Source organism: Chlamydotis macqueenii, chromosome 4 (assembly GCF_036417535.1).
Source record: "Chlamydotis macqueenii isolate bChlMac1 chromosome 4, bChlMac1.mat, whole genome shotgun sequence".
Lineage (NCBI taxonomy): Eukaryota > Metazoa > Chordata > Aves > Otidiformes > Otididae > Chlamydotis > Chlamydotis macqueenii.
Genome location: NC_141559.1, coordinates 27,349,118 through 27,366,891, shown reverse-complemented (window position 1 = coordinate 27,366,891; position 17,774 = coordinate 27,349,118). Strand labels below are relative to the sequence as shown.

Genomic DNA, 17,774 nt, shown 5'->3' with positions numbered 1-17,774 from the left:
GATCCCTGGCTGAGAATTCATATTCCTTCTGTTTACTACGCTTACTATCAGTGCTTCCAAGCTGTTTGAGTTTGAACTAGCCATCTAAGAGAGAAAATACCTCCACCACCCACAGAGTCATTTCTGACCGGACTTTTGCTGGGCACCGCAGGTCGGGGAGTGCCAGACTCCAGGAGCGTGGGAGGATGCTGGCCCCGGACCTCAGCCTGCTGAGAGGTCACCCGCCTGCACGTGCTGCGGCCATCCCCTGCACCGACACACAGACTGCAACGAGCATTGCCCGCCTTGAGCAAGTGAGCCATACTGGAGGCAAATGCTCTGCTTAATTGGTCTCAGCTGGAAGCTGCTCTGTGCATGTCAGCGTGTGTAAGGAGGCAGGTCTACGGGAGAGAAGACACCAGAGTAACCAATTAAAGAAAACCCCTGATTTCCCTTCCCCCTCTCTCCCAGCCCTAAACCCTGAAAGTTTGTTTTATTTTAAACGAGGAGTGTTTCTCACTGCCAATTAAATCAACTTGAGAATAAGGTTTTGCTGTCGGTATTTCTAAGTTTACTACTGATATCACCTGTGGAGATAGCTACAGAGACCTAGTTAAATCAAGTCAAGGTTTGCACCTTTATGTCTTTTTTTTTTTCCTTAAAACCAGGAAAGAAGTGACACAAGGAAACTCTTCATCCAGTTCAAATTCAAGTTTATTAGCCTGTAAAAGTCTGTTTCCACACAGTAGTCATAAGAAATGAATGAATGTTTATGGAGCGTAGCATAAAAATATACCGAGTCAGCCATAGGTTGGATTTTATGATTGCTCACAAAAATTAATCAGCAGATCACATGGCATTGCATCATAAAGGCAAATCAGTTCTAGGAATGCAAACAATCAGGATAAAAAGGCAAAACAAGAGCAGAATATCAGAAAGCAATAATTAGTTCACAGTTCCTAATGTGGGTGACAGCTTTCTTTAGCTCAGATTATTTACCCACTAATTTTCCAAAACCCGGTGGAAAGACAGTTGTTATAATTTTTCATTAAACAGTACATTCTCAGTCAACGTATCAGCTGGTCCAATTCGCTATCATTCTCTAGGTATGACTATTAAGATGTAGGCACGTACAAGCCTAGGTATACTCAACAGTCCAGCTACTTCTCCTAAAGGCTGGTGGCCTCAGACACTCACAGCTAGAAATCGGAAGCTAACGCGAGACACAAGGGTCAAGGCATTCTAATCACTGTCTGGAAGCGTAAACATTTTAGCTTCTTAAAAGCCCTCCAGCGTGCTCTCTGCTCATCACATCTGGGGAGGTTCCCCTCTCTCCTGGGCACAGCAAACCTGACCCAAACTCACATACATATGGGAGCGAAAGGGGTGCTGGGCATCTGGCACAAACTTGTGTGTGTCTCATGGGTAGCAGGGAGGCAGCGGTGGGAACATCCCCCCACTGTGTCCTGTTTGCTTTGGTGTTGATCTTCTGTAGGCTTGTGTCCAGTTGCCAAGCTGAGGTACGGACTTTGCTCACAAGCTACAACTGATGCAGAGAATACCCATGTTAGGAGATCTGGGCAAGCAACAGGGGTTTCTGACCTGGGCTAACTCTTCTCTCTTTCCAAAGGAAAATGTCTAGCCAAACCAAGATGTATTTTTTCTACACTTTTGGGTTTTCCTGAAGAAGTGCAGAGGGCCAGTGTAACTAACTCTGTAAAGACAGCAGATTTAAAAGAGTAAGGCAAGAAAGGTATTTTCTCCTCAGATGTAGGATGCTTATACACATCATAAACCAAGCTGGGGACAATCACACTGAAAAATTAATCTGGGCTCTGGCTGACATCATGACACCTGCAGATCTTTCTACAACAATTCTGCTGAATTATCTTCTAGCAAAGATCCTTGACTCTGCAAGTCAAAGGGGGCTCATACACATCACTGAACCTGCAGTTACAACATCTTCTCTTATGGGGAAGCCACATTAGACTAAGAAGTACCCTCAAAGTTTTTTGGGAAATCAACCTGTTAAGGTTAACTCTTTTTCAGGGAATGGCCAGTACCATGACAAACTACTCCTGTTTATTAAATTAAGAATAATGTGACAATCCTTTAATATTGTTTGGAAACTTAGAAGAACAATGGAAGTACTTCCCAAACATCATAGCTTCGTCAGGCAGACCAAACCCTTGTCTTACAAGATTACCATTTGCTACCTGCAATTCCTTCACTTTGCCTATCTTAGGCAAAACTGCCTTTCCGAAGGACCCAGCTACCAGCGTGTCCATCCTAAAAGCCAAACGGCAGACAGAAACAAAGCTACAGTGGGAGTGGATCCCGACATCTTTGCTGATGCTGAACTTCACCTTTCTTTCCTCAGACAGTTCCAGTGGTCTCAAACTTTATTGTATGCTCTGCGGTTATTACCGAGAAGACATATTTCTTACCTTTTTGAGGCCATCTATCCGTGCTTATCGCACACTGGTGACTGAGTAGATCCTTACAGCAAAGTAAGGTAGAACTTATAACTGAGTCACCTATATAATATCCTCCAATTTCACGAGCTATCTAGTAAAGCCCATGGGAATCTGGGGAGGACTAGAGCCTCCCAGAAGGCACGTTGCCCCATATCACTAGACTGTTCATAATTTCAGACTTGTTCCTTGGAGAAATATGAGAGAGCGCTGAAACGGCTAGTGGCAAAACTGAATTGAGTCCAACACAAGCTAGAAGAATTGAGCTTCCACAAAAAAAAAGGGTATTTTCCTTTCTCTTAAAAGGCTTAGTAATGAGTTTGTCAGTTTTGGCTTTGAAGAATTATCTGCTTGTTGTCTGGGGTTTTTTTCAGATTTTTTTTTAATTAAAAAATAAAAGCTATAAAAAGCTAGAGGTAGTTTTAAACTGCAAGGTTCATATCTGGGGCAAGCATTTCTCTGGAGCTGAGGGACGTTTTTCATTCAGTCTAGTATAAAACAATACTCAAGGGGAAAAAAAGTTGAAAGAGAAAGCATTAAAGGAACAGGAACTCAGAGACCTCTTCCCACTTCCAAATCGATCATCTCATGAAATGAGAGTATTTCCTCCCTGTGAATTCTATATTTAATCCAGAGAGATCACTGACTATGCCTGAGCAACCTGGCAGCCCTTTTCCTCCTCTTCAAACAGACCTCAAGATTCACTCTTGGCATTGTCTAATGAGCGGTCTACATCTCCCAAGAACGTATATCCTTACAGATTTCGATGAGAGCAGACAGGATCAGTGGAAAATCCACTTCTATTCCTTTCACTTTTGTTGCTTTCTTTAAAAAAAACCAAAAGGATACGCTGAGGCTCCCCTCGGAAAATCAGCTGGCATTGAAAGGATCTCACAGACCAAAGGACCTACCTTGTGTTTCAAACCCTTTCAAAATCCTACCTTGGCACCTAAGAGCAGACATTCTATTTATTAAAGGAATAATCACAGAAGAATTACGTTCCAAATTTCAGCAAAATCAGCTGATGTGCTGCTGACACAGTCACGAACTTTCCCACCTATCTGAAGTTGCTTTAATGTCAGCAAGTAGCATGGGGAAATAAAACGGCAAGAGGAAATCGCATCCTTTGCTATGTATAGTTGACGAGGCAGGTAAAGAGCAAAACTTTGAGCTGAGAAGCAGTAAAACAAAAAGGAAGATAATACTGTCATTCTCTCACAAACCATATTCGTAATCACAAATACTCCAACAGCAACAGGATGATCTAATCTCAGGACTATTGTTGTTGCAAGATTTACAGAGGAGACTTCACCTTTGTATGCTTTTCCCTACGAAGCTAACTGCTAATTTATGACATCACCCTCACTAGTCCACTCTTTTTATACTACAGAGGTCTGCGTTAAAGGGTTGAAGGCTTTTCTGCAATCTGCCTTCCTCCTACTTCACTAACTTTTTCACAGTCTCAAAACCTCAACGTAACATTCCCAGACTCAACAAGGCAATATTTTTTCCTGCTATCTTAAAAAATCCAGAGTACAATGTTACCTTCAAGTATACAACTTATGGGGTTTCCATCAATTGCCAATTGAGAAGGAGTTAGTTTTGTAGCTATTGTACTGTCACTTCATAAGCATTCATTCCCATACGCAAGACTGAGGTCGGCATTTGGACCTTCTCGCTCATTTGGAGGATTCTTTTTTAAAAGAGGTTTTCTTTGTTTAAGATCCCACAAACAAAACCTGTTTATGGAGAAAGAGAGATATTTTGAATACTAAAGTCCTTTATTCAACAACACAGAAATATCACAAAAACAACTTTACTGGGCAAATTGAATGTTTTTATACAGTTTTGTACATGCCCCATAAGTGATTATTTTTTTCATAAATACACTGTTTTCCAAAACTGTTTTTTTTTCCATAATTGCACAAGCATACATACACCTTACACAAATATCTATTAGAAAATTTAATAGATAACTGCACAGTTCAGAAATAGGAGAACACTGTGAAAGGAGTACATTTCTGTGGCCCGTGTTTCTGAAAAAAACCCTCCTAGTTCCCTGCGACTGTGAAAATGGAGTACTTTCTAACATAGGAGCTGTCTTTTATTCACTAAGACTACAGTAGAGCTCAGCGTGAAACTGCCAAATTTAATAAAAACAAAATCTGAAACATTTAGCTGTTACATGAGAACCCACTGTTTGATATCACTATGCATCTAACCATGATCAAAGACCCACTACTGCTTTTTGCTGAATGCATTCGACCCTGAATGGTATGTTCATTTAACTACTTTCTTTCTTCATTATTTGATTACAGATATAGCCCATTTGAAGACTTTAGAGTCTTTAGGATTAATTGTAGGACTGACATACCAGGGGTTCTGTACAAAAGGGAGCATTTCCCCTCGTAGGGAGGGTCTGTTATTAATTGACAGAACGGGAACATGTGCCTCCCTCTCAGCCTTATCATTTTTCGTAAGTTTATCTGAGGTTTGCCAAAAATCCTTCCATTAGGCTTAGTGCTCACACTAGAAGATGGTGAAAGTATGTTCTGCTTTTTTTTTTTTTTAAGCTTTTTTTTTTTTTTTGCGTCATGAGAATGAAAGACCTAGAGGAATACAAATTCTCATACTGTGAAAAGCACAAATTTGGTAATTAGAAGTTGACAATAATCGGACTGACAAACATGTGTATAAATGAGGGGGTAGGGCTGGGGTGGAAATAGACAGGCCAGAAAAGGGATTTCCTTCTTCAAACATCACTAATTAAAATGCTCTATGCGCACTACACCATATAAATACTGTTTCAGCAAAATCTAAAAATCTGATGGTGCAAAGGAACAACATCCGAAATGAAAACCACATGGGTAAATCAAAGAAAAATCAACTGTTGTTCATTTTCAATAATTAACATGTTTGCTTGTTTGTTTAACAATTTTGAATCGACATGTAAAACACCACAATTACAATATACAGATCCATCAGTTCTTTAAAATAAAACAACAAAAGAAGAAAAAAAGAAACCACATCAAGACATGCAACATTAGGGTATCAGACAGTAAGTACATTGCTATGAGTATCTTTGTACACCTAATGTAGCCTGAACTTAATTTTATCTCTGCTTCTGTAAGATCAATCACAATATTCCAAAAAGCAAGGCAAGCTTACCAGCCAGATGTGCAAATAAGGCTTCAGTTTGTAAATCGATCAGCATTTTGGTAGAGAAGACCTTACAGAGCTCATATTGGTCTACTGGTCAGTAACAGAGGCCCTAACCAAAAAGACTCCAACACAAAAAAAAATCTGTAGATGGCTGCCATACAAACAGACGTAAAGCTCATTGAATGGGTATTGGATGAGTATTCAACTGAGGATCTCTTACAAACTCTAAGAGGGGCACCATGATAGAAGCATTTCAAGTGTGACGTTCCATCTCTGAAGCTGTGTATATGACATCATATAATGCAAAGCCGTAGACATGTGCATCAACCCTAAGCTGAGGATGCAGGTGTATGCCCAGCCCGCCTGTGCTCCTCCAGTCACCCTGGGCTACCCATGCTCTGCCCGGCCCTATTGACATGTATGTGTGACCTCAGGAGGTTGCTCCTCCTCCATCCCTCAGTCTTCTCTTTCTGGACCATTCCCAACACCTGCCAGTTCTCCAAGCTCCCTCTCCTGCCAAAGCCAGTGTCTCCCCCACCTGCACAGGTCCCACACCACAGCGTTCCCAACCATCCCTTGTGCTTCACCACATGAACATGACCAGGGGCCAGAGGCTGAAGTACTTAGCAAAAAACGGAGAAAGTGCTGAAACAAGAGGAGATTTGAATGTGCTGCACATCATTAACTGGTTATTTCCACGCCCAGCACCTTGTCTGTGAAACTACTGGTATTCCTATCTTGTAAAAATAATAAATCTATCAAATACATGGCACAACAGCATTCGCTTACTTTGATGGGGCAGCCCCATGAGTGGTATGACGAAGCCAAGCACTAAAAGGTGATGATCAACTGATAATAAGTATCCCTAAGTTCGGTATCCTCCATATTTTTTATGACATGTGAGTTATGGCCCTCCACGTGCCGCCTTTTCGAGGAGCAGGCATTTCCTCCGTGCAGCTAGAACAGGAAGAACGGCGGAGCATTCTTCTGGGGGGCCTAAGGGACCAGCTGTTCAGCAAAGCCGAGATCAGTGGACCAAGAAACGTGTGGGGAGAAGCAGTCTTTTTTTTTTTACATTTTTTTTTAAAAAGTTCACTTTCATACTGCAAAAATATCCAGGCTCTCAAATGAACACAAGTGCATGTGAGACCAAAACCAGTCCAACTGTCAAAACTCACTTAACTGTGAAGAGCTCCACTTGGACCAAAAATAGGCATTCCACTTTATAAAATATTTACTCCATTGACTGAAAATGTTACATAAGAACTCATAGCTGAAAGGTAATTAGGCTGCATCATCATTTTTTCTAAGGTCTCGTACTCGCTTCGTTTTGCATCCTAGAACAACTTTCACATAGACGACTGGTTTTGCACATCCGCCTACGCTGGGCACTCCACCTCAGAGCACAGTGAAAAGCAAGTCAGACACCAGATAGCATTTTTGGAGAGATACCCCTCTGTAAAGCTCCTTTAAAAGCAATGCAAGTGCACAAACCACTACTCTAACATAGTGCTTGAAAGATTTATTTCAAATGTTACGTCTTCCCCTCTTACACCACCACGACGGAAGGTAATTGCTAGATGCGTTGCAATCTTTTTATCTTGGAAAACTTGGCATCAAGTCTCTATGGAAGGATGCATGGTAAAACAGTGCTGCTGTTGCTGCTGCTGCTAAACAACTAGCAAAATAATAGTTAAAGCTAGAATTTATTGCTCCGGATTTAACTTGCAGAACCACACCGTTGTGTACAAACCGTTAATCTCCATAGATGCTCAGACATGATTGTCTCCTTGTGTCTAAACACACAAAATACAAGCGGCTATCTGTACAGTTTACAGTACTGAAACACATATATTTGAAAATGAAGTATAGATATGTTACTTTTCAAAGATACATGACTTTATAGCAGGGGTTTACCCAAACTTTTTTTTTTTTTTTTTACAGCCACTTTAAAAATAGACAACAACTTCACTAGTATAGCTAAATTACATTAAAGAAAGAATCAATGTACCAAATGTGAAGAAGCTGGCCAATTCCCCAGGCTCCCAGGTTTTTGTCTTTTGCTTTTGAGGAAACCCCTATACATAAATGAAAATAGTATCTGAGTATATTCTTCAATGGTGGACTAAGCAGTTTCTTAAAACAAGACTTTAGCTTGCCATTCACTTCGGACTGCCTTGAAAATAAGATACACTACTGCTTAAAAGAACCATCGGAATGCTTCAGCGCTGGGAACAGGTGTTCTCTAAAAAAAAAGCAAGAAAACAAGTTAAGCTTTCTTTTGCGGCATTGGCATACTTGAGTTCTTCTAGTTGTTCTTTTCCTTTACATTTTAGGCATACTTTCGGTTATCTAGGAACAACACGATGCCTCACATTGCTTGACAATTAATAAACACATCCTTTCTCCAAACATACACCATTTTAGGATCACACGCGATACATCGCACTCAGCGTGTAGCACACCTAACACGCTCTCTTCTCCTTAGTTAAACAAGGTAGTCATGGAAATGTAAACATTGCTAAGAAAACCTCTCCTGGCAAACAGACAGTGCTTTTACAACAACCACACAGTTGCACAATGGTTTCTGCCTGTGCCGTGGCAGAAACTGGATGCGCAGCTACGGCGGGGTGGGTTTGCAGGTTAGACACACACTTTGTCAGGAACACTTCTTTTGGTAGGGGAATAACGAAGGCATTGATCGGTCATTAGCACGCTGTGTCTACAGACGCCTTGGGAGCGGAGATCGGCATTTTCAAACCTCAGGCCAGTCACCTCGTTCCACGTTTAAGTTGCAATGCAGAAAGCACTTAAGCACATCCTTGACTTTATTTCAGTGAGGGAAACATCCACTGACTTGGGGGGACCGCCCAGACTGCCCACATACTTTCTTTTGCACATGCGTTGGACCTTGGCTTACATAGAAAGAGTTTACTTGCAGAGCCGCTACCCTCCCTCCTTCCCCTGCCTGTTGTCCCCCTGAAAATGATATCCACTTGCATTCAGGTGCCTCCATGCACATTTCAGTACGGGCAAATCCCCTTCACAGTTTTAAAGTACAACACACAGGAGAGATTGAAGTGCTGAGCCAGCAAGGGCGGCGTCACTTTGTGTGGTACTTCTTGCCCTTCATTTCCTTCAAAGTCAAAAGATAACGAAAAGGCCCTTGGACCATGCACCTAGGCCCACACGTCCCATGCACACAGGCCCACACGTCCCTCCTGCAGAACCAGTGACAGTGCACGGACCAGGGAGGCGAGAGCAAGCCCCGAGATGACTCTGTATTAGCCAGTCCCAGCTCACAGGCACTCGTTTCATTAAGAACTGCCCACAAATAGTAGCATCACGTTTGATGAAATACCATTAAAAGCAAAACTCTGGAAATACACAAGTAAATATTAGTAATTAAAGAGTTCTCACTGATTTTGCTGGTGTCGTACATAAAATACCATGCCTCTTTTTTAAGGAACTCTTTCATTTTTGTTTCAGGGAGCATGTTTTCCTGGTTTTTTTCCATAAAAATCCAATAAACCATGGACCCTACAGTGTACAGCATGCATTGTACTTGATGTCAGAATATTTCTTTCTGAATTCCAGGAAACTGCTCATTAGTACAGCAAGTATTTTTTGTTGAATAATTATCCCCACTTGGTGATAGTCAGGCTCAAGCAGTATACAGCTCCTCTTCTTGTAAGAGCCATAAGAAAGGGGAGCTGTTATTGTTACGTTTATCACTTGGGCCCCTGGAAATACCAGAGCTGAAAGTACTTCTGCTGTGTCACCAGAATTCTGACCTGTGATCAATTCAATACCCGCTCCCCCTCGGCAAACGTTACGCTTTAATAAATCATCCGAACATTAACTTCCAGAGACAATGAGCTGGTTTGTTGAATACAATCACCCTGACTAGTACGAGTTTGCTTTGTGTCGGTGGTCCAAAAGGAGGAATTGCTGGTATCCATCTTTACCAGTCCCCGTTCTGCCCCGTTACACGTCTCTAGCGTAAGCACAAGCAGTGACAAAGCACAGCAGCCCTCCTCCCAAGGTACGCCGGGGAGAGCTAATGCAATTGCTAGACCATCCACACTGGTCTGCGTGGGCTGTAAGATGGCTGCTGAGAGCGAGGTATACAGATTTATAATTTATAAAGAGGTCAGCTGCAGAAGAGGCTGGAGTTCAGAATGACAGGAAACAATCATACGACAAAATCGACCTCAAAAGAACAGCCAAACATGCAAATGCATTAAACTCAATAGATTGTCTTCACCTGAAAACTAAATGCAGCACTCCACTGTGGGTCCATCTGCCTAAACACGAAACCACAGCTAGACAGAGAGGTTTAAAGACATAGTGACTGAGATGGCCTTTATTTATTTTCTCGCAGCATCAGGTTGAGTTACTGTCAGACGTTGTCATATCAGCTGGAAGTAAAGGTGCAACAGCTGATTAAAAGGTCATTCAGACCTTTAAACACACGGAATAATATTTTTGAAGGGCACAGCTGTAGTTTAATATGCGTGCTATTGAAAAACTACAAGATAAGGAATTTTGCATCCGCATACCAAGTTCTAATTAAAGATATACATTTACAATTAAATATCCATTGTGCTAACCCTTGATTTGGGAATGAATTATTAATCCACGCTTAAACAAAAAAAGAAAGCTTTTAAAATTGAATAGGTGGATCGAGTTAAAACTAAACCAATTTATGGGACAAAATCCATAGATTTTACTGCTCCAAGAATCAATGTTATTTCCAGACAAAAAATGACCCTTCAGCCCATTTGGTGGTTCAGCACACCAACGTACAAGCTTAAATGCAATGACCATCTACTGCCTGGCTGTATAAATCCAGGAGTCCCAGCTGGGGAATCAAACTCTTGGCGAGATTACAGCACGTTGCTGGATCTCCGTGCTGCCGGCGGGGAATCGTTATCCTGAGTGACAGGAAAGACGGATCCCCCTGGAAGCCTGGGGAGGGCTGGCGAGGAGCAGAAGCAGAGCTGATCGGCATGGTTTCGCTGTAAAAGCCTTCACCACTCGTGCCAGTGCAAATGCTGACAAACGGCAGGCTTGCTCCCAGGAGGATGCTCGGAAACTCGCAGCCCTGGCTTCTCTGAGCGGGTAATGCCATAAAGCGTGGTGCTCAAGAGAATTTATCCCTGCACAAACCTGGGACCACATTACCTCCACGCTTTCAAACTCTCTATTCCATTCCCTTCCTACCAGCTTTTATACAAAAAAAAAAAAAGCTCAAACATTCAAAATCTGAAATTTTAAATGTTGCCTTGAACAATCAGCTTCACACAGGGAACTAAGTGCAGTACATTTTTGGAGAAGGAAGTAAAAAAGGCAACCAAAATCAACAGAAGAGTGAAAATCCCTTAAATTAAGCAGCAACAGAAAAATCACACCTAGGTATCTGTCCTGGTTGCTCCACACAGAAACGTAAAGGCAGAGCCCTGCTACATGTGCTACATGCACTGCCGACGCATGAAGACAGCACGCTGGCGGGTGCGGTAAATTCCTCACCAGAGACTCTGCTTCAATGGCAAAGCTCTGTGTTTTCACACAAAAGCATTCATTAAAGAATGATGCCTCCCACAGCCCCCCAGGGTGACTGACCCACTGATGGAGCCCACAGAGCCAGACTGGCAAGGCGTGGGTTGCCAAACGCCAGGCTCCGCTCGCCCAAGGCCCACCTGCTTGCCCAGTCCAGTCCCATCCCGTTGCAATCTCGTGCCTACAAAACCTGCCGGAGATGCCCCTCTCCTCCGCTCTCTGAGTCTCGCAGCTCGCAGCTGACGGAAAGATTCAGTACAGAGTTCAGGGCTCAGGAAGGCCGGCCACTCCTGCTTAGGATGCTGTTGCTTGGGGTGCAGCCCAAATTCACAGCTGCATAACCAAGACTCACTGTGAGTCATCTGTACTATTATTTTCTGCAACGGTAGGGAATCATTTGGGTTGAGGTGAACCACATCCAGAAATAAAAAAAAATAAAATAATATATCAAAAGCGCTACACGATTATGACCTAATACTTTGCTGATGTTAAAAGATGTTGCATTATGTAAGAATCCTTTGATGTTTTATCCAAGACCAAAAATCCTGCTCTCACTGAAGCAAACTCACATGTCGGCTACAGCAAATTATTGGCCAGATGTGGCACTCCTCATTACTCCTGAGGAGTCCTGTCTGAAACGATCCAGCTCAACAGAGGCCCTTTGGGAAGGACATGGCAGCTGAGGTACGTTCAACAAGATCTGGGCTACCTGACAGTCTTTACAAAGACCTACACAACCAGAGAAAGAGAGTGCAGTGAAGGAACTTTGTCCTTAGTGAATCTCAAATTCACATGACAAGACAAATGAAACTGGTGGATGTTCCTGTATTTTCCAAAGCAGTGGGACTCATGCTGGCCATACGGGGAAAAATGACCTTAACAAAGTCTGCGCAGAACCCTACCTGAGCTTCTCATCCTGGAGGATGATCCCTTCTTGAAATCCCTTCCACAAGAAGAGCAGTTTGGCACTTAGGCCAGTGGATGTATAGCACAAAATTTGGCCCACTAAGTTATAGACGCATATATGTGGGTATGTAAATCTCAATGCACCCGCACATATACGTGATCAGAGACAGAGAAATCTGGTGCTTCATGGTGGCCAAAACATTCAGCCAGAAAGTCACAGCCCCTGCACGAAAGGCAATTTGGATCAATCAGCAGCCCAGCCCAGCAAACACTGGCCACCACTGGCCATAAAACAGCGACCGTAGGCTTTTCTTAGACCTGCATGAATGCGGGCTATGCACCTAATCAGTCCCACAAAACTCACAGTGAGAACGCAAACTGGCCTTTCCTCAAGTCACACCTCGCATTTCCAGCGCCACAAGCTAACTTAGGTGTCAGCTTGACCACGCAGGAAATGACGTTAAATATACACACAGCTTTGCTCATACATAAACAGTGCAGAATCCGGTGCAAATCCATGTGCTCCAAAACTCACTTTCCATCCCAAATTTCCTCCTCTGGAAAGACCCTTTCCCAGCCATGTGCTGGGTCACAGGGCAAGTGTGGCAGCAGGGGCCCAGCCTCGCAGCTGGAAGGGAGCTGCGGGTCTCGCAGAGACACGTCAGCACCCATCACAGAGTCGTGATCTCCTGGCCCCCGGAGAGATGCGATCTCCTGGCCCGTAGGCAGAGGCAGCCCAGTGCTGGTGGGTGAAGGATGCCAGCCACCCCTCCTGCGCCGGCCGGTTCTGCCACCCGGGAATGCGGTCTGGACAGCATCTCCCCTCCTTACTTGCCTAAATACTGAGCCACCCTGAGAGGAAAGCAGCCTTTGAAAGTATCTATGGCCCACTTTGTTCTGCTCATAAATATACATTACCTACAGCAACGGCTTTGGGGAAAACCTCCCGCTCAGATTCAGCTCACACAGAGTCTCCTTGAATGTTTTTCTTCAGGCAAGGAGGCTTAGGGGCAAGAAACCGGTGTGTGAATGGCATCTCCTGGAAATGCGGAAGGAAGGAACAGGCACAGCCCAGCGCGTATCTTCCAGCCACTCCGCTCCCTGCCCTGGAAGTATGCCGAAAGTCTCACTGCGCCCACACCAAGCAGGGGACAAGGCGCTGCTCCTGCACGCGTTGTAGCTTCGGCACACATCCACGCGCGGCTCTGCGCGGGAACAGCCTGCGCCTCTGCTCCTGGCATCATCCCACCCAGCCGCAGGCCCACGGGAGGGACGCGTTGGCTCTGGATGAGGTGTGAAACGATCCACGAAGCTGCCGCTCCCCGCAGCTGCCAAAATCCCTGGCTGCCCACCGATGCTGCGCTCCTGCTCGCTGTATGTGTTATCAGGCGGTAACAGATGTCCTCTAATAACAAGCTTATTATTGGACTTTAGCAGATAAAAAGGGACGTGTATGCTGGGTCAGAAGCTCAGCGGCGAGTCTCCTTCCACAGTCCACCTTAAAATATCTCTCTCCATACCTGAGCTATGGGTCTGGCTCCCTTCATACCAAGGATGAGGTTTAACATTTATTTTAAAAGTCAGCTTTATTTGCTCCGAGAGGACATGCATCTGCGTGCTGGCAGTTATTTTTCCACTTGCGCTGCATATCTCTCAGGCCGTATTTGAGACAAACCAGATTTAGAACAGACCAGATTAGGAAACTCATTTGACTTTCTCCGCCGCCAGCTCCATCAAGTGAAAAGTAAACCTCTGCCGTGGGACACTAAAATAGAAATTTTAAAAATTTACTCCTAACTCAGGGTTGTGTCTTGAAAACCCAGCTCTTCTCAAATACCTCACTTGGAGGAAGCCTCAGGAAATGTCAGTGGAGCTAGCGGGGGAATAAAGGATTTGTGCCCATGGCCACGGAGACCTGCCACCGTGGGGCTGGATCCTGCCACTTGGACTTGGCGTCAGCAACAGGCAGCAGCTTCCCAACTAAATCAATAGGATTAGTCTGAGGAGTAATGTGTTTCTCCACAGGAGAAAGAACGAGCAAACGTGTCCCTCATTTACATTCAGTACACATCATTGTTTATTTTATATATTAATTTTTTTCACTTTATAGATGAGATTAAATTTGGGGAATGGGTAAACAATTTCACTTCTTTGGATCTGAAAAAATGCATAATACCATTGGGGAAAACAGATGGCAAATACAGATCAGAAATCATAAGGAGTCCAGACTAATGCTGTCAAAGAAAAACAGCTCAGTCCCAGAAAATGTTAGTGACGGAGACCCTCTCCATGCCGGCGAGCACCTAGGGCTAAAAGCATCCATGCTAGCTTTCAGTGGAGCGGCTCACATGCTCCACCATTAGCCTTGAAATCCCTGGAGGGCAGCTCAAGCCACAAAGCATCGCTCGCGCCGAGGCTGGCAGGCACGAGCGTCGTCGCCCCAGGATGCAGGCAGAGCCCTGGAAAGGAACACGTCTCCTCTCCCCCTTCCCTCCCGGGCTGGGAGTAATTGGCTGCGGTTGCCTTCCAGCACACTCCCTCCCTTGTGCCAGCGCAGCTCTTTTGGCCAGCAAGCCAAGGGACAGAGCCAAGTCTCCACCTCTGCCGTCCCGCTCACTCCCGAGGGGAGCAGTCGGCTTGGCCGCCGGCATCCCCGTGCCTGGCACCCCGCGCACGGGGCTGGCAGCGCCAGGCAAGCCGGGGTCGGGAACTCCTCCTGCCATCTGCTGCCCTGCAGCCGCGTTCCAGTTGGCCACGCTCCGGCCTCAGACCGGGGCTTCTAAAGGCTTTCTGGCAGAGGCAGAAGGGAAGACATCGGAGGTTTGGGGTTTCAGGTTAGGGGTCTCGCATATATCACTGCCAAAGGGATTCACGGTTCTTTCCCTATTTCTACATCCTTCTCTTGCAGGTCTTGCAGTTCCTTCAGTTTTTCAGCTATGCCTGTACGAGAGGATGGAGCTGCTAGGGCTGCCAGAGTGCATATTCAGCTTATGTGACTATTTTGCTTTTTAAAAAAAATGTATTATTTGCATTCCAGCAGCATCTGAAGGCCTCAGGCAGGATGAGGGATTGTTTCTGTTCGTTCTGCCTGCCCAGCCTCTCAACCAGTAGGTCCAGACTGTATCCTGCTTTTTCAGGGGCAGCGAAGGGCTCATGCATGCTCTAAGACAGTGTTATTTCAGAGCCAAGAGTGATGCTAAGCAGGTCAGAAAATCTGTCACTCAGTGCTCCCATACTGACTGTGGGAATTAGTATCAAATCGCCGAACGTTTTATTAGCATAAAGCAGAAATCTCTGTTGCTGAGAAAAGTTTTATAGAGAAATTCTTGGACAGACTCTTGTTATCCTAAGACACTACAATGCGAAAGACACTAAAAATGAAATACCCACACCACTGCTCAGCTTCTGCTTTCTCCCAGGACCTGCCTGGTTACTCCTGCTTACTCTCCTCTGCCAGACATTAACGAGAAGCGTGCCTGCCTTCTGCAACGCATGCACCACGTGCGTACACCTCCCCCTCTCTCGCACACACACTGCCATTCACCTTCTTCCTAATCAAATCCCTGTGAAGACCATCCATCAGTCCCTATCATTTATCCTTCCCACACACACAAGCTCACAAAACAGAATTATTCTTGTTAACATTCATCCCATTAATGAGAAATCCCTGCTGGTTCATCATCCAGTGGTACGAGTCTTTGCACTCACAGTATGACATCTCTATCATCCTCCAAACTGCTGCTCTGGGGTACAGTAATCTCTTACGGACGGGTCTCCAGGCAGAGGGGAGGCAGGTTTCTCAGTACCAAACCTAAATTTAAATCTCTTTCCCCTAGAGCTGCTGGGGCTTCAGCATCTTTTTCTCCTGCACGGAACCTAAAATCGGCTATGATGCCTCATTGGTTAGCTAACTGCTTCTGTCCTTTGGGATTTTTCATCTGCTGTTGATAAAAGAGCCAGTGAAAAATATATCCATTAAATGCTTGGCCTCTGCTTGCTTGTTTCTTTTTATGCAAATCTTGGTGGGGAGAAAAAAAAGGAAAATTCATTCCATTGCAGTGCTCAGTCAGTTACCTGGGCTGAGGGAATATTTTCAGCCAATGCCTGAGACCCATTACAGGTACCAGCTTGGCTCTCTCGTAGCCAGTGAGCACCACGTATTGTCCGATTAGATGGAGGGAGAGCAATGCAAACTCTCATACCATGAAGTCAGATTACCACAATTCCCCACTGGAGGGGAAAACATTAAAAGATTGTAAATGGCTCCGAACCTCATTCATTCCCGGGTATGTCTTTGGAAATTTCCAAGGATGACAATCAAGACCCATCTCAGTGATTATTTTCATGACACTGTCACCTCCACTGGACTTTGACCTCCAATTTATTTTACATCAGCTTCCAAGCAACCAGCCAACTGTGATCCCTGCCTCCCAGAGCTCAGATGAACTGGTGATTTAGAGGGAACAGTTTTTACATCATTACCAAGCTTGTGTCACCGAGTCCTCTCCCACCCACTCCCTGGTGGCTAGCCGTTCAAACCCTTTCAAACACATTTTCTCTTCTTTCACCCACTCTAAAACCAACGGCCTTTGTTTGACTGGTGACACTCTCTTTGGAGATCACATATGTAACATCTAATCCCTGCCCCTCCTCTTCCATTTCTGATCTCTTTAACTGCACCAGGACAACCACACTCTGCCTTCCTTGTACCTTCCACACAGATGGCGAGAGCTTGTCAGCTCTCTTCCAAACCTGTAACCGCCAAGGTTGCTGTACCACCACCCCGCAGCAAGGATGGGCAGATGGACAGATGTTACTGAACCACAGTTGTTTTGGAGTAGTTCTTTTGTGATGACGGAGCAAATTCTTTGTGTTAACATCGTGCAGACTGATGTGCTGTCAGTGTGCTCTAGCTTCCCTAGGACACGCAGTACACACCCCTGGAGAAATCTCTAAGCCCAAGCAGTGCTCGTGCAACAAATGATCATTTTCAGCCTTTCATTTGCAAGCATCCCCTCCCTCTTTCACACTTCTCAGCTTCTCTGTATGTATACCTTTATCATTTCCTTAGCTCTTGAACAATTTGTCCAGATCATGCAACTCCTCCCATACCACATGCTCACCCCAGTACCCAGATTCTCTCCAGAAATTCTAGTCAATTTTTAAAATGAATTAAAGAAACTGGATTTCCCCATCAACAAGAGCACGTGAAAAGCCCTGTTCGCCCTCAGCAAGGTCCCTCTTCTGCTGCGTGAAGTCTTGGCCTTCCCCCAGAGAAGTGCTGGGAAGATGGTTACTGGTGAGCTCTTCAAACGCCTCTCCTGGATTACTGATGGCAAACCTCCTGCTCACAGCAGCAAGTATATTCCGTGCTCTTCTCACCAGAAGGGACCTCACTGTCATCTTCAGCACTACCATTGTACCCTTCCTGTCAGCAGATAACCCCCAGTGCTTGGTCTGTCTGCCCCATGGTAACTGAGTCACCCCTACAGAGGAGCAGGCAGTCCCTCACCAAGGCTTTGCATGTTATAATTGACCCTCAGCCACCTTTGTGTCCTCTGTTTGAGACTCTGAAGCTCTTCCTTCCTCCTCCTCTGTCCTCATCTTACATGACATCCACCCTCAACTCCCTAGGTTATCCCATCATTTTCCAGGGTTTATTAAGTTACTCCCTCCACCTCTAATTTTAAT

The 17,774-nt window shown here is 44.8% G+C and overlaps 1 protein-coding gene across 1 annotated transcript in view; it reads right to left on the bottom strand.

The window, feature by feature from the left end:
* Positions 1–675: 675 nt before the first annotated feature.
* CXXC4 (CXXC finger protein 4) overlaps positions 676–17,774 on the bottom strand; it is a 25,670-nt gene continuing 8,571 nt past the window's right edge. Inside the window, exon 2 of the mRNA XM_086747435.1 lies at positions 676–7,860. Within this exon, the coding sequence (XP_086603561.1) occupies positions 7,816–7,860 (45 nt within the window). The 3' untranslated portion in view covers positions 676–7,815. The remainder of the gene's footprint in view (positions 7,861–17,774) is intronic.